The 19,639-nt window shown below is 44.2% G+C and overlaps 4 protein-coding genes and 1 long non-coding RNA gene across 7 annotated transcripts; 3 read left to right on the plus strand and 2 right to left on the minus strand.

The window, feature by feature from the left end:
• The first annotated feature begins 15 nt into the window (after positions 1-15).
• On the plus strand, positions 16-1,076 carry LOC109478060. The gene is made up of 3 exons (XR_002140705.1): positions 16-156; positions 390-509; positions 999-1,076. It is a non-coding gene; the product is annotated as an uncharacterized LOC109478060 (long non-coding RNA).
• Positions 1,077-1,505: 429 nt separating this feature from the next.
• On the plus strand, positions 1,506-4,943 carry LOC109478119 (hepatocyte growth factor receptor-like). 3 transcript variants are annotated; one of them, XM_019779606.1, is made up of 6 exons: positions 1,506-1,676; positions 2,152-2,261; positions 3,069-3,165; positions 3,641-3,712; positions 4,140-4,276; positions 4,780-4,943. In XM_019779606.1, exons 1-6 carry the CDS (start codon positions 1,521-1,523, stop codon positions 4,937-4,939), a joined length of 732 nt encoding a protein of 243 aa, XP_019635165.1. In that variant the 5' UTR covers positions 1,506-1,520; the 3' UTR covers positions 4,940-4,943. The 3 variants fall into 3 exon arrangements, with proteins under 3 accessions (XP_019635165.1, XP_019635164.1, XP_019635166.1); XM_019779605.1 differs by having other exon boundaries at positions 3,069-3,159; positions 3,611-3,712; XM_019779607.1 differs by having other exon boundaries at positions 3,069-3,159.
• A 29-nt stretch (positions 4,944-4,972) lies between these two features.
• LOC109478117 (galactosylceramide sulfotransferase-like) lies at positions 4,973-10,624 on the minus strand. Its single transcript, XM_019779604.1, has 7 exons — positions 10,409-10,624; positions 9,627-9,749; positions 8,893-8,998; positions 8,170-8,444; positions 7,614-7,736; positions 6,845-7,001; positions 4,973-6,579 (listed from the first exon to the last, which is right to left on the minus strand). The coding sequence occupies exons 1-7, from the start codon at positions 10,606-10,608 to the stop codon at positions 6,010-6,012; spliced, it is 1,554 nt and encodes a 517-aa protein (XP_019635163.1). The 5' UTR covers positions 10,609-10,624; the 3' UTR covers positions 4,973-6,009.
• Positions 10,625-10,880: 256 nt separating this feature from the next.
• LOC109478049 (NACHT, LRR and PYD domains-containing protein 12-like) lies at positions 10,881-14,206 on the minus strand. Its single transcript, XM_019779506.1, has 3 exons — positions 12,058-14,206; positions 11,418-11,661; positions 10,881-11,282 (listed from the first exon to the last, which is right to left on the minus strand). Exons 1-3 carry the CDS (start codon positions 14,204-14,206, stop codon positions 11,216-11,218), a joined length of 2,460 nt encoding a protein of 819 aa, XP_019635065.1. The 3' UTR covers positions 10,881-11,215.
• Positions 14,207-16,689: 2,483 nt separating this feature from the next.
• On the plus strand, positions 16,690-19,444 carry LOC109478055 (serine/arginine repetitive matrix protein 2-like). The gene is made up of 3 exons (XM_019779511.1): positions 16,690-18,071; positions 18,323-18,626; positions 19,292-19,444. Exons 1-3 carry the CDS (start codon positions 16,957-16,959, stop codon positions 19,442-19,444), a joined length of 1,572 nt encoding a protein of 523 aa, XP_019635070.1. The 5' UTR covers positions 16,690-16,956.
• Positions 19,445-19,639: the final 195 nt, after the last annotated feature.

Genomic DNA, 19,639 nt, shown 5'->3' on the forward strand with positions numbered 1-19,639 from the left:
AAACTTTGCAGATCGTTGTGAAAAGACAGATCCATGCGTCTGACCCCCTCCAAGCGGAGTTTAGCGGGCTGGAGCAAGGAACGTCATACAACGTCACCGTCATCAGCAAACGTGGTGACGTCAGGAGTGCCGGCGTCACTGTCACCATAACAACGGGTGAGTGACGTACTCATTGTGTTTTTGCTGTTTCCTCTTCTTCTCCAAACAAAAAAGGTCTGGTAACTGGTGTTGGGTTACATCGTGTTGCACTTTTATACCAGGAGGGATTTAGACTCCTGTCACCATGCATATGTATGAATGTGCTTGAGTAATAGAGCAGACCATATGCGAAGGTTAACATTATGCATTTGCTTTGCAAATTTTCTTAGTAACTTTTTGTTCTGCTACAGTGGGTGGGTACGAAGAGCCCAGCATGCTGCTCCAAAGATTCAACGGAGAGGAGCAGACTAAAATTCACCATGTTCTAATTTACAAGGACAAAATCTCCCTGCGTGAACCTCTAGGAAATGGTGAGATTTATTTATTGATTTATTAGTTCGGCTTACAATAGCCAGGGTTGCCCAACTAGTCATAGACTATTGTTAAGGGTCAACCATGGCAGAAAATAGAATCGTTAGGTATACATACAAATACATACGGTCAAATTTACAATAATTTATACATACGTTAAATTGTACAACTGTTTTCCAATTATCAAAACTACATTATAAAGTAATAGGGTTACTGACATTGGTTAGCTTCCTAGTATGAACATAGTTACTGAGGTAAGATTTACGTTGTTTTTTTTATCTATGGATATCTGATTGTTTGTAAAATGATAATTCAAAAGTTATGAAAATACTGCCATATTTTCCGATGAGTCTATCGCTAGAACGTGTTTGTAAAACAAAATAACAAACCAGGGTGACGATTTGAGAAATCCAGTATATCGGAAAGCAAGATGTCTTGTGTATTTTTTTCTAATTTCGGCGGCACTTTTTATCTTGCTATACATGAAGGAAACTTTGGGGAAGTCCGCCATGGCATCTGCAGAAAGGGCAAGAGATGGATGGAATGTGCTGTGAAGACATTGTACGGTAAGTTCGTCACACCATGGTCACAGTTGTCTCATTTCTAACGCTACCGTTTTTCATTTCTAACGCTACATTTTAACGCTACAGTTTTTTTCGTTTGTTATGCTATATTTTTAACGCTACAGTTTTTTTATTTCTATCGCTACAGCTATGTTTGCTGTTGATTTTGACACATTGTCTTTTTCTAATACGCTACAAAAACACTTTTCTTTTGTAGCAAAGTAAAAAATGAAACCTGATACAATTGTCCATTGAGACTTACCCAAATACTGAACAGTGTTTGTCCAGGAATGAGCAATCCGCCGCTTATGTGACGTCGCTTTATGCAGATAGACCACGTGAACAAACGGTCAAAAGTTGCAGAAAGTTAATGGCGCCCCCGGTCTGAGTTTCTTCTAACTCATCTTATTTTCGCTTAACCTCACAGATACCGCTGCGCCTGGAGAGATGGTGTCCCTACTGCAAGAGGGACTGCGCATGATCAAGTTTAACCATGACAACGTTCTGGAGCTGACCGGCATCTGTATCCATGGCAACCAAGCCATGATCGTTCTACCCTACATGAAGCACGGCGATCTGCGCAAATATCTCATCAGTAAACAGGTGAAGCCTAGTTCAGTTACAAGGAAGCTTTTTTTTGAATTGATAGTATATTAACTAGAAAGGTAACATTTGCAAGGCAAATGCATAATGTTTACCTTTCCATATGGTCTGCTCTGTTAATTCTTACTCAAACACATTCATATATATGGTCAGACAGGAGTCTAAATCCCTCCTGCTATAAAATTGCAACATGATGTAACCCAACACTAGTTACCATGTTAACAGACACAACATTGGTTCAGGTCATTGAGATCATTGTTTGGAGAGGAAGAAACTGTGCAAAAACAATATGTTTTCCTTCGGTAAACATAAATATTATCTTAAAACACTTTAGTCCGAGACTGCAATATTTGCTAGATACAAGATACCAGCAAGGATGATAGAATGAAACGTAGCTGGTAGCTGGTGTGTTTGGGAAGAAGTGATATAACTTTGGTTAGCCCTCTAGTAACGGTCTTTCTTTGTTAACACACAGACGTTGCCTCTTTTGGAGAATCTCCGCCTATGCTTAGACATCGCCCGCGGCATGGCGTATCTGTCTGACAACGATATCGTACATCGCGACCTGGCAGCGAGAAACTGTATGTAAGTACACATGATGCCAAGTCTGCGTCTCGACCAGAAGGTTAGGGCTTCGAATAGAATTGATTTTTTTAGTTACATTTTTTCGTTTAGGGTCACCAAATTTTGGCTCATTTCGCACTAAAGAGCGCGTTTTCTTGGCTGGGTATGATATAAATAAAATACAACACGGTGTATTCCGCATCTGTCTGACAACGATATCGTACATCGGGACCTGGCAGCGAGAAACTGCATGTAAGTTTGTATATCAAGTGGTGGGGTCGTGTGGCGTAACGGCAGAGTGCTGGACTCGGAACCAAGATCAAGAGGTCCCGGGTTTGAGTCCTGACATGCCACCCGGCACTTTACACTAATTTCCTCACTTCGCTTAGGTGAAAATGAGTATTTATTGTATTTTCCCCTGTGTTGGTGGCGGCATTAATATAAGTTAAGTGTGCCGTCACCACGTCTTGCGATTACATGTTGGAATATAAAAAAATGAAATAAAAAGTATATCAGATCTGCGTCTCGACCAGAAGATTAGGGGTTCTAATCACATTTTACCTACGTGTGCAAAGGTTTTGTTTTCGGCGTGTCTGTATGAGAAATGCACAGTGTGATAAAGTCTTAGAACTCCGTGTGATACCGCTAGTTATCACACGGGCCCGAACACCCGAAAGTTATCGCGACCCAGGTATAATAAAAAACAGGACAGCCATATGTCAGGAACAGGCGAACTCAGTACATTATCCTCTAGTAGTGCGCCTAAAAATTGAGCGACTTACGTTATAGTAACATTCTGTTAATGCAACTCTGTGTTTTCGAACATAGGTTGGACGAAAACTTGAGGGTGAAAGTAGCAGACTTCGGGCTTTGCAGAGACGTCCATGAAAAGGGCTACTACAGAATACAGAGCTGGGAGGTACATGTACGTTTTCATAGCGTGATACAAAAAAATTTGGTGAACTAACAAAAAAAATACGCCATATGTGACAAATTGCTTCGCATGCCGAGAAAAATGGAGAACGCTGGGTAACAATGGAATTATGGGTAACCTTGCCATCTAGTCGTTGCCATGGCAACGTAGACGGGCTGGGCACAGTACGCATGCGCCCATACGCGTTGTCATGGCAACGTGTCGCTTAACCTCTGCTTTATCCATAAGAACTATTTATAAAACGAGAGGGGGGGTTAAATGTTTTACCTATCCACGATCCACAGTTTATACTTAGCTGCCTTTTATTAAAACTAATGTTTCCAGCTTATAAGAATCACTCATTTGTAACATTTGCCTCCTCTCTCTCCCTTGTCTACCCTCTTGTTTGTTTGTTTGTTTTTGTTGTTTGTTTGTGCTGCTTCTGAAAAAAATGAAGACCGGACGACACCCTTACACCCCTCCTCAGGTGAAGCTACCTTGCAAATGGATGGCGCCGGAAAGCCACGACACCTACATATTTGATACCAAGACAGACATAGTAAGTTCCTTGTTACCTTCGAAAAGAAGATTATGTTTTGGTGTTGAGTAGTGTTTGTTCGTTTGTCTGTCTGTTTGTGAACAGCATAAGTCAAGAAGCTTTATAGGTATTGTCATGAAACTTGGTAGGTGGGTAGGTCTTGATGAGAGCTAGAAATAATTAGATTTTTGGCCCCCGGCGGCTTCCGTTTGTACTGCACCAGAATTTCCGGTTGTGATATCATGCTAGAGTCATGAATTCTGACTCATACATTTATACAATTACTAAGAAGCGAGAGGAAGTCGAAAAGACTAGAATACATTAGATGTAACAGTTATGTATACATGTATATGATTGTAATCATGTGACCTTTGCTTAGCCCAAAGGTGCAAAAATGTGCAATAAAGGTACTCATTTCTTTCTTTTCTTTCATTCATTTTCTGTGCAGTGGTCTTACGGGATCGTCCTGTGGGAGATTTTCGCGGCTGGGCAGACTCCGTACCCCGGTACTCCTGGGCTGTCTGTTGTACAACAGCTGAGGGAAGGTTACCGCATGGACCGGCCCAACAAATGCCCCATCATGCTGTAAGGTCATGTTTATGTTTACCTTCGCAGAAGGAAAATATGCTGTTTTTGCTCAGTTTCTTCTTCTTCTCCAAACAAACAAGGTCAATGACCTGAACCAGACGTCTGTCACTATGGTCACTCGTGTCCCGGGGTTACATCATGTTGCAATTTTGTAGTAGGAGGGATTTAGACTCTGTCACCATATATATAAATTCAATGTGTTTTGAGTAAGAATTGACAGAGCAGACCAAATGCGAAGGTATGCATTTGGTTTGAAAACGTTACCTTTCTAGTTTCGGCAGCGTTTCTATATTTGGTTTGGTGTATTAAGATCCCTATTAGTGAAAGCAATCACTAGTTTTCCTGGAGTCCACTAAGATAATGCAATGTGTGTATTTGTGTACAAAGTTTGAAGCCTTGGTTCAACACAAGCCGAACCAGCAAAACGTAAAGAAAGAAAGCGAAAGCAAAAAAAAAAAGGGTACACTTCCATTCTTTTTTTTCTTTTGTCTTTGACACAGGTACAACAGTGTGATGAAGCAGTGTTGGCTGGCCAGCCCGTTAGAGCGACCAAACTTCAAGGAAGTCCTGAGAAAGATAGAACAGATCCACACTTCTTTCAAACACCGGTCCGATTTTGAAAATCCGGCCGCGGATTGTCAGATACACAGCCTAGCATAGAATACTAGAAAACTAGTTCCAAACTGCTCTGAAAGAATATAAAGAAAAGTATCTTTATCTGTACAAAACCGCCCATCGGTATAACACACCGGTTTCATAGACACGTGACGCGGCCGCAGCTGGCTATACAGTGAACTTTATTGAAACAACAAAAGTACAGCGACTTTCATAAGGTCTTAAACTACATGTAGATATACAGCAGACTAGCATTACACCGAACAACCTGTTACATCTGCACATATATACATCTAAATGCAGGCGTACATTGTTTAAAGCTATCTAATGATAATGCCCATACTGTACTTGGTGACAGCGAGTTCCACTCTACGATAGTTCTAAGAAAATGTGAGATTGTTTAACACCTCAATCCTTGGTTGATACAAGTAACTCTGGTGATCGAAGGCAAGGCTTTAAGCTGGTATTAAACGTTTAGTACGTCATTTGATTGATTTGGAAGAAAAATGATGATTACATTTACTCGTGCATACAGCAAATCATTTCAGAAAATAGGAAAAGTAATATATAACGGATATTCTCAACTGTTTTGCTGCTCTTTCTATTGCTTTTGTTTATAACACTGAAATGTTGCATATTGCTGGCCAATTGTATTTGTCAGCGAAACTGTATATAAGAATTATATGTAAAGATTACTAAAGAATTTTATGTATTATATTAGTACCATTATGTATCATGTGAACCTGCAAATTCTGTTACATAAAATTGTGTTTGTAAATATTTGATTTTATGATATAATGCAGGACACGGCTGTACACGTGATGATTATAGATGCGTTCCCAAACGCAAAGTATTTACATATATATGCTGTACAATGTGAACGAGTCAGAATTGCCCTGAGGAAGGTGACAGACGGTCACCAAAATGTTGGCTGTGTATAAAACCCTCGGTTGTGTAAAAAAAGTCTCTTTGATGAAACTATTCCATGAGATCCTAGGCAAAACGTCAAATTGGAGGGCTTTTTCTGCATTAAAAAAGAATTTCTAGCTTCCCGAGTCTTGTTTAAAAGAAATACGACGCGTGTCTTCCATTGCTTTCTCCCTGAAATTATGGTGTCATAATTTCCATGCAGCTTTCTCCGGAAGGCCCAACATTTCCTCCGGTATTTCGTAAGATTTAACTTTGAACTTCCCAGCAACTTCGTGATGAAAGTCCTCCATTCCTTCCTGTTTTTTCTTGCATTTCTGGAAAGACTTTTTCAGCATTTCTATTATTTTTGCCTGTTCGCGATTCAGAGGTTTTGTATCTTTCTTGGCTTTGTAGTTCATGACATCCCCCAGCGTGTTAAAAGCAGGACGGCCGTCAAGAACAAAGTACAAGTTCGGTTTGGATACGACTTTTTGTTGTTCGCATGGTTTCTTTAACATTTGTTGGTCCTGTGCTTCTCTTATAAACGTGTCAATGCCGGAATAGTCCATGCTAAGCAAGGTGCAGGAATGGTGGTTGAAGTCGAAGGCGTTGCTCCATAGCGACTTCGGAAAGTGTTTTGTTGCTGGTAGTTCTTGTCCTTTTCCATGGTTCTCCTGCCTGCTGCAGAAGTCGTTGACGTCTTGGTTGACTTGACGGAAGAACGCCAACTCCTCATAGAAGTCTGGCCCTTGTTCCTTGATCTTCCTCCAGAGGGTCTAAAAAGAATTTAGGCGAAATTCTTAGTTATCACAAGTCTGCTACATGTTGTACGTAGCAAAGAACAATCCAGTAAGCCTCTACTTTGGAACCCTGATACGAAGAGAAGGATTGGACGTCCAAACATAACACTTAAGAAACTTATAGAAACTGAAACAGGCTTGAAGGGCCTGGAACTTATTTCCGCAATGAACGACAAGCAGTTCTGGAGATCAAACTTTGTCCGCTCCAACTCTTGATGAATGATGATGACAGGTGACTTACCTGGTTAAAGTGATCGTACATGGCGTAGTCCACCTGACTCCATTGCCGATGGGTCTCCCTCTCTGCGTCCGTGGGTTGGTAAGACTTGTAGGGGTACGTTTTGCTGTTTCTAGGTGCTGTTGCATACAGGATATCTCTTGTCTCCCAGCACATCAGCCTATAGAAATAGGGAATATGACATAAAATGTTTTAGGCGTTTGTTATACAGTAGTGTCAGCATTATCAGGAAGTATGTTAAACCAGCCCAAGAGCTATCTACCATCCGAATTTTGTGACCCTAACATGTCCAGATCATGAGATATCAAAACCGAAAGTTCTGCTGCAGTACCAAAGAAAGCCGTCAGGGGGCCCAAAATCTGATCATTTTCAGATTTGGGGCTACCCTATCCACCCACCAAATATTATTAGATTTTATTTATACCCTCTTGAGTTATGCTGTTCACAGATACACAGACAGACAGACAAACTCTACTGAAAACAAAACCTTGTTGGCGAAGATAATAAACCCACATCCGTGAATAGTTTCATCTGGTTGGTAAGACACTTAGTAAAGAGACTCTTTTTACACAACCGAGGCTTTTATTCAGCCGACGTTTCGGTAACCGTCTGTCACCTTCCTCAGGGCAATTCTGACTGGTCCAGTCCACATTGCACTGCAGTACAGGTGTCGCTGCTATAGATGCATTCCCAAATGTACAATATTTACGTCGCGGCTGAATAAAAGACTTGGTTGTGTAAAAAGAGTCTCTTTACTCGGTAATAAGCCCACCTTTTAAGCATGACCAAAGAATGATCCAGATATTCTAATATAAGAACGAGCGTGAAGTCCCGGCCCAACTGTTGGATGTACGCCCGTCCACTCTCCATGTTCTCTGCCTTCTCTATCGGGTACCTGCAAGGGGGTTGAAAAGGACACTTTTATGTATATTGCAAGAGGCCATCGGCTATTGAAGTTATTGTGGCCAGTATGATAATCTGGCCATGCTAATTCGATGCTTTGATCCCTTCTACATCAAGGACATGTCATATAGGATATAGGTACTAAATGTTGTATTGTTCCCCTTGCCAGACGATTGTCTGACTTGCAATCTGTGGCTTTGTCTGTGATTCGATAATAAAAGCAGGGTGTTCTGTGGGTTGAGAGGACAGTCTGAGACAGAGAGAGCCCGAGAGAAGGTCGCAGAGAAAGATTGTCCCAGCCCCACGACTCCCGTGCGTGTGTATCGGCAATTCCTGTGTCCTGTGTGTGTTCTTGCTAGTCCTGTAGTTAGTTCCCCGTGCAGCATCCAAAAGAACCTGAGTTCCACCTCGGTTTATATACATACCCCATGTCAAAAGCTTGTGCGTTCCTCGTGTTATCCACAAGTATACCCTGAAGAACTACACTTGTATGGTACTTGGCTGGGTTTCTCAGGAATTCCCTGAGAGGGTTTGTCTTGTTCTTGAACGGGAGGATGCGATCGAGTCGGTAATAGTTGAAGCAAGACTTGAGATGACTGAAAGGTTCCCGTATGATTGCGAGGTACGCCGTGTTGGCGGGAAACTTGCTCTCCATCCACTCTTTGTTGTACACGGTGTGGTGGAATAGAACGCTGTACTTCTGGGTAGTAAAGAAGTAGAACAATAATGAATGGATGGATGAATGAATGAATGAATGAAGACCTTTAATTGTTTAGAGTGAAAACTTAAGATCCAACACAAATAAGTTCTCTTACTTAGAGCTTTCGACAGTCACTCTGGTCTTCCTCAGTAGACTGACCCAGTGAGGCTTGTCACGTGGCTTCTTTGAAGTGTGACGTCAACACTGACGTAACCGCGACGGGGGCCGACATCGTCTACCAGACACCGTTGACCCAGGGTTGACGTCACACTTCAAAGAAGCCACGTGACAAACCTCACTGGGTCAGTCTACTGAAGAAGACCAGAGTGACTGGTCGAAAGCTCTAGGTGAGAGAATTTTTTGTGTTGGACCAAAAGTTTTAACTTTAAACATGTAACTACCAACACAGATGAACTTTCATGATAGTTCTAAGTAACATTGGTTTTACCTCGTCAGGTCTGTGAATGTAGTCGTCTACTCTGGGAAGGTTTGGCCAGCTGAGAGTCCCCCTGGCTAGTGGAAACATCACTGTGCAGTTCTGTCTGAGAGCGTACCTGGAAAGAGTAAAGTTATACAGTAGAGTGAATTCAGCCCTAAGGCTAAGGCCACACCAATTTAATCTGTTATCTTGAAAATTCATCTGTGTTGGTAGAAGTCATTATGCAGCAAGTTTAAACTGTGTTACGTGTGTTATCTGCGTGACGTCACGGAAGCGGTGGATTGCTCATTCCTTGACAAAGACTGGAGTTGTACAGTCGAAAATTTTGGGGAGTCCAATTTGTTGTGTTGGAAATTACAGTTTAAACTTGCTGCATAATTTAATTTGTTGTTTCTCAGATTCACCCTGTCCATCTTTTTCTGATTTGCAAAAAAGACAAGATTTTAGGTTCTGAATCAACTGCAAAATGCTCAAGCAAAGACATATTTTGGCCTCAACGGTTGAAGAAAGTCATTTTCTTCCTAGTTTCTTAAGTAACAGTGCAACTTCGTTTCCTTAGAAGTTCAAAATCTATTGTTTTAATTATAAACCAGCCTGTTGTACGTTGACTTCATGGCTCATATCGTAACATTTCCGGCCATATGTCTTTCACCATATTTGACGTACAATATGTACAGATGTTTTCGTGCACACAACTTACTAGTAGTCAGTGAGTTGCTGTATACTAGTATATATGTCGTTACCGTGCTACAATGGGGGTAGTTGTGGAAGACCCGGCTTTGTGAACTTTCATGAACACAAAGTTCTTGCGGGGTGAGCAGTCATCCGAGGTGTTGTCCTCTCTAGGGCCGTCGCTAGTTGGTGTTCTAGAAGAAGAAATTGCAGAGGCAAAGTTAACTGATTTACTAAAATGTTAAACCTTCTTTCATTGGTCACCGTAGCCTCATATATATAACCTTCTCTTGGCTTGGCTTCGTAATCCGAAGATTGTCAGGGGCCCTTCTCTCTCCTGCTGCACGCCCGCTGGTGGCTGACAAGTCCGATGCGTGACCGGCATACTCGGCCACAGTGGCTGCTCATATATGATACAAATGAGATAAATGCCTGCTGTTCGACAACAAGCACCGTTGCATTGTTTTTGTTTTATTTATGCTCATTATGAAAAGGTACAAGACACAGCGGTGGAAAACTAATGGTGTAGTCGAGTTGTCTACAAGCTGGTTGGTACTTTGAATTTAGGTCATTTGGTTCTGGTCATTTCAGGCTATTCAACTGAAGCAGGGCGCAACGTCAGAAGCAGGTACTAGTAGTTAAAAGGAGAATAGTTTTTTGTTTGTCTGTAAGTTTAGAGAAATTGGGATAAATTGTAGAGGTTTGAATAGTCAACTCATTTTGAGCGTTGTTATGAAACGAAGAGTTATAGATAAAGTGCATTTCGTCTTCCACAGCCTTTGCATAACTATATTTACACATTCTTTCGCATACAGGTAATCTTCTAAAGAGAAAAAGGACAAAACTTCCCTACCTCGCGACATGTGTCCCTTTGACGTTCTCTTCCTTCGTGGACTCCCCGACGATCTTCTGTTCATGTTCGAAGTTTGGCAGCAACTTGTCGGTCCACCTTTCGAGAGACACCACACTGTCCCAGTCCGTACACAGAAACAACACCAATATTACACCGAAACAGACACATACTGTCCTCAACACCGATACCTCAGTCACCATGTTACAACTTGCTTTTACAAGTTTATTACACAACAATTGTAACAGGTACAATGTATGGCAGATGATAATATTACACTGGACGGCTTGGACCATACCATATGTATACCAACCAGAGGGGTGCCGGTTGCATTATCATATTATGTCACTGTATTTCTATTGGTACACTCCCATTTCAGCATACACGGATAGGTGTACTAGTATGTTACAGGCTCATATATGGAATCAAACAAACAAAACATTGTGATACATTACAAACGTTTACCAGTAAAATACCGACGACTGCTGTTTAAATGAACCCCCATACTAGAATGGTATAGTCGCGTTGTCTACAAGCCGGTTGGACAGGTTTGAACCAGGTAATTCGACTGTGACGCAGGAGTAGGTGTTTTTTTTTCTAAAAAAACATTGTTATGAATACAAAATTAACTAGAAAGGCAACATTTGCAAGGCAAGTGCATAATGTTTACCTTCACGTATGGTCTGCTCTGTTAAGTCTTACTCAAACACCTTCACATATATGGTCAGACAGGAGTCTAAATCCCTCCTGCTATAAAATTGCAACATGATGTAATCCAACATCAGTAGTAGTTGCCATAGCAACAGATTACTAATTTAGTGTAATTCTAGACTGTATACGGATTCTTGACACGTCTGCAACCAGGTTCTTGGAGCACCTAAAAAAAAATAGAAATAAGGTAAAAAGTGTATGATTCGGATTTTGCTTATTGCAGAGCGGAAGTTAAAATCAACTAAATATAGGTATTTTTTATAGAATATGTTGTTTTGCAAATAAGTAAAAATGTACGCACCAAATCTTATGAAGCATGGTACGTTCCTCTGCAGCTTTCATGATCTTCTCCAGTTGAGATTTCTTCATGCTTATGTTCTGTAACTTGAGTATAACAAGTGCAGGCAGTCTCGGGAAGGCCTGAACAAGAGAGGTCACCGTCTTTGCGTCCATTCTGGCGGGGTCTCTACTGGACGAAGATAAGTCCAACGTGTCCAGGTTCTGCATTTTAGGGATGACTGCAAAGAACGTTCTGATCCCTGACGCTGAAAGAGACATTAATTTTTTTACGTCGGTGAAGGTTAGACATCCAGGTAATGAGGTACGCCAAGAAAACAGTTACTCAAGCGACTGGATATGATTTTGGAAACGGTCAGACATTATAAACTAGAAAGGTAACATTTGCCTTAATGTTTACCTTCGTATATGGTCTGCTCTGTTAAGTCTTACTCAAACACATTCATATATGTATATGGTCAGACAGGAGTCCAAATCCCTCCTGCTATAAACTTGCAACATGGTGTAACCCAACACTAGTATAAACCATGGTGACAGACATCTGGCTCAGGTCATTGACCTTATTGGTTTGGAGAAGAAGAAGAAGAAGAAACAGAGCAAAAACAAAATGTTTTCCTTCGGGTAAACATGACAAAGGCACAAACCCGAAAGGGTGTTCCCGCCAAAACGCAACTCCCGGAGACGAGGGACGTGCTTCAGTTTGGTCGCCATTGCAACGATGGAAGCGTCCCCCGCGTCGTTGTCGTTGACACCGAGGAAGGTCAAGTTCGGCACGTTGTGGATCTCCTTAGAGATGGCGGTCATTCCCGAGTCGCCGATCTGGTTGTTCGAGAGTTCGAGCTCTTCTAGCAGGGGCACGTAGAACAGCGCATGCGCCAGCGCCTCGGCGGCTTCGTCGTCGAGTCGCGTGCCCTCCAGGTACAAGGTCATCAGACAGGGGGCGCTTCTGAGCCTCGCCGCCAAAATCCCCATCCTGTCCGCCCCCACCTGGCAGTGGAACAGTCTGACGTCCAGCTGGAGGCGTGGGAACGAGCGCGACAGTAATGACGTCACGTAGCTGGCGGCGGCGTCGTCCCCAGGATTTGGGAAGCAGATCTTCAGCTGCCTGACGTCACTGCCCGCCACCTGGAGAAGGTGCTGCAGTGCGGTGCTAAGTCGACAGGAGGCGCTGAGGCGAAGGCTGACGGAATGAAACACCGGGGACATCATTTTGGCAACGGTATACATGCATTGACTCTCGCGCAAACAGAACAGGCACATAATCACGTAGTCTCTATAGGTTACTGCTGTTTCCCCCACAAGGGTACTGTCGTAATAGTCCTCTCTAAAAACCCCCCGAGGAAATGTCTTGTACAGTTTGCATAGTTGCTGGAACACCACGACGGTAGCTTGTTCGTTATAGCCACACAGAAATTGCAGCAAAGTTCTGTACTCGAGCGAAGCATCTATGGTGGGAATAAGTGCTTGTATGTCTGACTGTGAACAGCTTTGGGAGACCGCCATATACCTGGCTGCGAGAAACTCTTGCATAGTTTTGTGGCTAAAACTTATCCTCTCTCGCTGAGAATGGCGTTTTGAAACAGAGGATGCTCTCGACACCATTCCTAGCCTCAAGAATAAGTCAACATCCCGGCCATTGGATGTCACCTCGTTCACATCAAAGTAATTTCTGTGCGTTCTTAGACCTTCTAGCGCTGTCTTGCCAATGGTGTTTAGACTATCGGATATATCATGTGGTATGTCGTCTTCGTGTACGACCGTGTCGATGTGTTTCCACCTGCAGTACCGTGTGACGCCGCTAGTCACCATTTCTTTGTACAGTCCGGTCAGCGTCATCCTGTTGGACAACACTCTGTACCTATTTGACGATTCTTCCCACACCAAACAAAGAAGCATGAGGAATATGGGTGATTTTAGAAGGTCGTCAGGTATGGTGTATGCGTCACGGAGAGCTGATTGAAGTTCAAGGGCAAGTTCTGGGCGCGAACACGCATTGAAATATCGTTCTATGCAAGGCGCGACGTTGGCCTTCGAAATACCAGTCACCGACACGTGTTGGTCTACCTTGCAGTACTCCTCTATTCCGCTAGAGGGCAGCGATGAGACTAGGATATGAGTCTTCTTGCAGATCTTCCCGGACAGCAAATTCGGAATAGCATCTGTCTTCTTCTTGCAGTCTGCGCGAAGCTCGTCGTATCCGTCGAGTACGAACAGGATTCTAGCTTTACTCCTGTGTAAGAGGAAGTCAATGGCCTCTCGGTCAGTGCCCTCATGTCGCGATGGTTGTAGACACTGGCTCAAAACTATGTCTTCAATGGTTTCTCCCGCTTCAACCTCTCGGAGACGTATAAAGAAAACGTAATCGAATCTCTCAGCCCAATGTCTTTGGTTCAGTCCCCAGTTCACTGCAATTGTTGACAGTAACGTGGACTTTCCAGATCCCAACGGACCATCTAACAACACACATCGTGGGGATTTCAGAATCTTTTTGTACAACTCAAAGATAGAGGACAGAGGCTGATGATTTTCACACTCATCCTCACCATCTTGTGTTAAAGAGACAAGTTCAAGTTCTAAAAGAACGTCAGAAAGATCAAGAGAGAACTTTTCGTGCCAAGCGAGAGGCTTGATGTGGTTCAGATTGGAGACGTAAGATTCGGACAAGCGTTTTCTGAAAATGTCAAATTTTACATCCAAGGTGGTACTAGTGGTCGAGCTAGACGGACGGATTCGTGCTGCGTCCCCCGCGCTGGTTTGGAATCGCCCAAGTAACCGTGCGATTGTCGCCTGCATACCTGATCTTCCCTACAGCACAAAACAACAGAAACATGTCAGATTATTTTAAACCAATTCAAGGGGAGGGGTGGGGCAAACAGGTCTTTCCATTTATATATCCAAAAGACAGTGGAATCGAGTGTGGATTGAGGACGATCTGAAAATTCCACAATTGTAAAACGTCGACGAAGGTTAGAGTTGCTAAACAGTAATTACCACCCCAAACAGCCCACCCATACCTGTAAAGACAAGTAAATTTATCAGAGACCAAGCCCCCATGCGCACCCTTTAGGGCACAGAAAGGATAGCCTGCAAAGTATCCCTAGCCCTGCCCACCTTTTCCGTAAACCCAAAAGCCTGCCAGGCTAGCCTGCAGGCTACCCAGCCTTTTCCGCGAACCCCGAAGGTTAGACATCCAGGTAATAAGATACGTCAAATGTACTCAAGCAACTGGATATGATTTTGGAAACGGTCAGACGTTTTAGGTAGTATCCACTAGCTTTCGTCAGTGATTGGCCATTAGGCCTCACCAAGTAAATTTTATGGATGACGTCCTTTGGAGACCCTATATCTAATGCGAGAGGGCGAAAAAAAAACAAGAAAGGCCCTAAAAAACAAGATGCCTAGATTAGAAATATACTAAGAGATGACACATGTAAGGACACAAATTGAATGAGGTGACACAGTGTAATAAGCAAGAAGTCTTTTATTCATCATCAAAACAGCAATAAATCAGGTGGAACAGCAATTGTCGTCCTGTCCTGTTCTCGCGTTACGGGTTTCACGTCAATCTGAAGATTTGCGGCACTGTCGTGACTCTTTGGTCATAGTTACAGGAAGTGGAATTTCTTGTTTTTTTTCTAGGAACAGGCCAAAATCAATGCGCGCGCGGACGTCATCCATAAAATTTACTTGGTGTGGCCTTAGCTGAAACGTCTGACCGTTTCCAAAACCATATCCAGTTGCTTGAGTAACCGTTTTTTGGTGTATAAATTGTAAAACGACCTACGAATAATGTGGCTAGTAAGTCGTTCAAATGTATGTGTGTGGCGTAAACGTTTAAAAGCAAAACTGTTCTGAATCTAAAAAAAAATATATCTTATTTACCTTGTACCGAAGACAACCGTTCGCAGTGCGTACGAAGCTTTAGCTTGGTTTCCATCCAGGGCCTACTCAGGCCAGTTCCTCGGCTCCAAGGCCAACATGTCCCAAGGAAATTATACCGCAGCCCCCCTCAGCTAGCCTGGGTGCCAGAATGTTTCCAGGGACAACTCAGGCCAGTTCCTCGGCTCCAAGGCCAACATGTCCCAAGGAAATTATATCACAGTCCCCTCAGTTAGGCCCTGATCATTGGCTAACTCTGGGACTAGCGGGCTATCGGTCTGGCATCCAGGAAAACGAAAATTATGTCAGCAGAAAAAAAATCAGCCCTGTAACTCAGTGTACTTTTCAAGAACGCGACCTTTGTGACTTTATTTGCCACGTCACACGCACGTGAACATACATTATATGTATAACGTTATACATCCGGAGTCAAAGTATTCTGATGTTACTTATTAACTAGAAGCCTTGATAGCATCAGATTGATGACTGTGTATTCAGTACTAGTATTTTACTTCAACCGTTACGTTACAATAGCGCGACTATTTCGCTCTTTATTTGTACTTGTCTGGCAAGTGCAGTGTTGAAGCCACCCAATGCGAATATTCATGGCAGCAAAACAAGATTTATTTTCAAAGTCAATTTTCTGGTATTTTTAAAAACTTAGGCCACACTGATTTAATTTTATGGATGGCATCCGCGAGCGCATTAATTTTCGGCTGTTCTACAATTTGCCTCCTCCGAGGCTCTGGCCTGTTAGAAAGGCACAAAACTGTTCTATAGTCTAGTCAATTGTAAAGAAAACCCTAGTATGAGAAATGTGACTTTAACATCTAAACCTTTTAAATGTGACTTCAAATGTGACCATTTTGTCACTTTAATTTTCTTTAAAGTGCACTGTCTCGGAAGTACTGGGTGCACTGTGCCTTACTCTCCAAGCAGTGGTTTGGGGTTTGGGCTTATTTTTGGCAAGTTTCTGAGCTTTTTTTTATCGGGGCTTCTTTTTTGCACTGGAATCCCCCCCCCCCCAAAATAATTCCAGAGAAAAAAGAAACCCCAATAAAAAAGCCTACTAAAAACACGCCAAAAATAACCCACAACCCAAACCTCTGCTTGGAGAGTACTGTGCCTGAGTTCCCGCGCGTTCTTTCTGCGCGTCGAACGCAAATCGAACGTTCGAACGACCGGTACCGTTCGAAAATTCCATCGTTCGAACGAACACCTGTGTTTGTAAATCAACTGTCACGTCGGTGAGCAGGATATGTTTTAACCATTACAGTCTTTTTCTGTTTGTAAAAACAAGAGACCTGGGATACAAGATGACTGAAAAGAAGGCTGAGTCAGGGGGAACGAAAGGGCAAGCGAGGCAGCGAGAGAAAGCGGCAAGCACTACCGGCGGAAACGTCAAAAATGCCGGAGCAAAGACGACGACGCCGTTGTTGGACATAAACCACTGCACGGCAAGGCAGTTGTCGCTGATTCCGGGCGTCAGTCGTGAAGTGGGGGACCGAATCGTAGCCACGCGACGGAGACTCGGAGGGTCGTTTCAGTACTTTGACCAGCTGCACACGATCAAGGGGGTGACCAGGGTCGTCATCCAGGCGTTACGAGGCCGCGTTCAAGTGCCCTGTGAAAAAGCGACCTCTATCGGCGAGCCGGAGGGCTACATGCGCCTGGGTCCCGTCCAATCGCAATCGTCCTTGCTCTCTCTCAACTCTCTGGGTGACGTTGCGCGAAGAAAGGCGGAAGAAACTGCAGCCGCAAAACTGAAGAAATCTCCGAAGGTAACCCCGCGGCCTAGCTACGGCGGTAAGAAAAGCCGAACACCCACGAAACAAGTCTCCACGCCACCAAGAAAGACTGTAAAGGTGCAACGAAATTTGACTAAGACTAAGACTCCTACCAGGTCTTCAAAAATCCACGGGAAGTCTACTAAAACACCTGCAACGTCTCGCGCCAGACCTTCTAACAGGCAGGCAGCAGCAAACAGGCCGGTGGAAGGAAAAAGTCGTCTGAAATCTCCTAGAAAGCCAGGAAAATCGCCCGTGTCCAGCAAACGACCACCAACCGGGAGGCTCGTTGGTAAAACTAAAAGTAAAACACCGGCAAAACGGCCTGCTAAGAAGACTGGCGCTTCTGCCTCCCGAAGCCGGTCAAGAACCCCGAAAAGGTCGACCAAGAAGGTTTCTGCCAGGGCGGCGTCGGCCTCCAAACCAACTCGACCGTCGCCACGTCGTAAGAAAGCGGTCAGCGTTAGCCCTCAGACCAAGAAAATTAAGACGACGCCAAGGCGAGCTAAGGCTACGGCAAGGAGAGAGTCCGCAGTAACGTACCAAGTCGTCACATCGCCTGATGGGAAAAGCACGTGGACGTACCCCTCCTCTCGTGGGCGTACTTCCACCAGACAACCTCCTGTACTCGTCCTGAAAATAGAGACCAGTCCGACCCAACAACAGACAGCAGAAACTGCACCAGCGGAGACGGCTGTAGCTGCCTCTAAGATTCCGCAAGTAGAAGTTGAAGAAAGAAGCGTCTCAAGCGGTAGCAGGAGCCGTCGAGCCAGCAAGAAGTCCGCCAACAAGCGCACGCGGGAAGAGCCTTCAGTTGAGGTCACTCCGGGTGACTCTGCATCGGCTACAGCGGGGTCCAAGACGCCTGCAGTTCCGTCGACAACCGCTGGGGCGAACGCGTCTGCTGCTGTGGAGGTTGAGAAAGACCCGGCTCGACTCCGATCTCGCTCTTCTGTTGAGGCTGTGGAAAAATGGCTGGAAAGCACAGCTAGGTATTATTACATTGTGTTTTGTGTGTGTGAGTGTGTGTGTGTGTGTGTGTGTGTGTGTGTGTGTGTGTGTGTGTGTGTGTGTGTGTGTGTGTGTGTGTGTGTGTGTGTGTCTGTGAACACGATAACTCAAAAAGGCTAGCTAAGAGGGATTGTGTAACTAGGATATGGATAACAACATCTTAGTCCTTTCTGTACTGTAAAGTTTGCAGTGCCACCATGGTGCAACAGATAGTTTTCTAATGTCTCTCTAGGTATTCCACCGGCTTACCACAACAGGAGCAACAAGGTGATGACTGCAGTTCCCGTCACACCCGCCAGGGGATGGAGGACATTACGAGCGAGTACAAATCCGCGGTCGCCTACCCTGCATCTACAGCCTCTGCCGAGCGGGCAAAAGGAACGCAGCCGGTGCAAACGGACAGCCAGGGGTGGAACGTAGCAGAGGGCGACCAAACGCAACCGTCTCCTGAAGAACCACCACCCGCCGCCAAAGACGCAGAAGGCAACGACACGCAAGGGAACGAAAAGGAGCCTGTCGTAGTGGAGCAGGTATCTGTATCTGTTTCTGTATAACCGGTACAACCTAGCCTCTACCAGGCTTCGGGAGGCGGCTGGAAAGAGTAGAAATCGGCCAAATAGATAGATAACATGCCTGGGGAGTTGGTCTGCTGGAGAGAACAGTTTGCCGCCCTCTGGTATGCTATCTCTCTATTTGGCCGGTTTCTACTTTTTCCAGCCGCCTCCCGAAGCCTGGTAGAGGCTAGGTATAACCGCCCTTCGGTGTAACACACCAGCTTCGCAGGCACGCGGCGCGGCGGCAGCTGGCTACATAACACCGAACGACCTGTTACACCTAACCCTTAAACACCTAACGTAGGTTTCTTTTCATTTCCGTTACACTAACCATCCCCTTTCATACTAGTAGTTGTTCGTGCAGAATCTTGCGGCTTGGTTCTGTACCCTTTCCAGTTAATCTTTGTCTTTCTTTGTGCATGGATCCCACACTAATAGGTACTTAGTAGTTGGTACGTTCGCCAGTTTATTAGTCATTTCGTACATCATGCATAGATCTGGACATTTTTCGTCTGTCTTCCAGCGACTCCCACTGTAGGTTTCTTTTCTGGGCTGGTATTAGGCACTTAGTAGTTGGTACGTCCGCCAGTTTATAAGTCATTTGGTACATCATGCATAGATCTGGACATTTTTCGCCTGCCTTCCAGGTAGAGGCTGGGGCCGAGGTGGTTGGGACGCCGACGGGAAGGGAGAGACGCCGCAGGCACCACCGACACAGGCGGTCCCGGGACGAGCCTAGCCCGAAGAGACGGCGGCGGTCTTTCGATAGCGGCAGTTACCCAACATGTAGTGTACTATAAGGATTGGCAGTTGATGAAGGCATATATCTAATGCAATTTCAGGACAGCAAAACTAAATTTTCTGGTCTTATATTATAATTAGCATGAAAGTCCATCTGAGTTGGTAAAATACATGACGAAAATTAAACTGTTCTCCAACTCAACAATGAAAATGACTCACCAGAACTTTTCGATAGCGGCAGTTACACAAACCTG

This window comes from Branchiostoma belcheri, unplaced genomic scaffold, assembly GCF_001625305.1.
Source record: "Branchiostoma belcheri isolate BF01 breed outbred unplaced genomic scaffold, Haploidv18h27 scaffold42, whole genome shotgun sequence".
Lineage (NCBI taxonomy): Eukaryota > Metazoa > Chordata > Leptocardii > Amphioxiformes > Branchiostomatidae > Branchiostoma > Branchiostoma belcheri.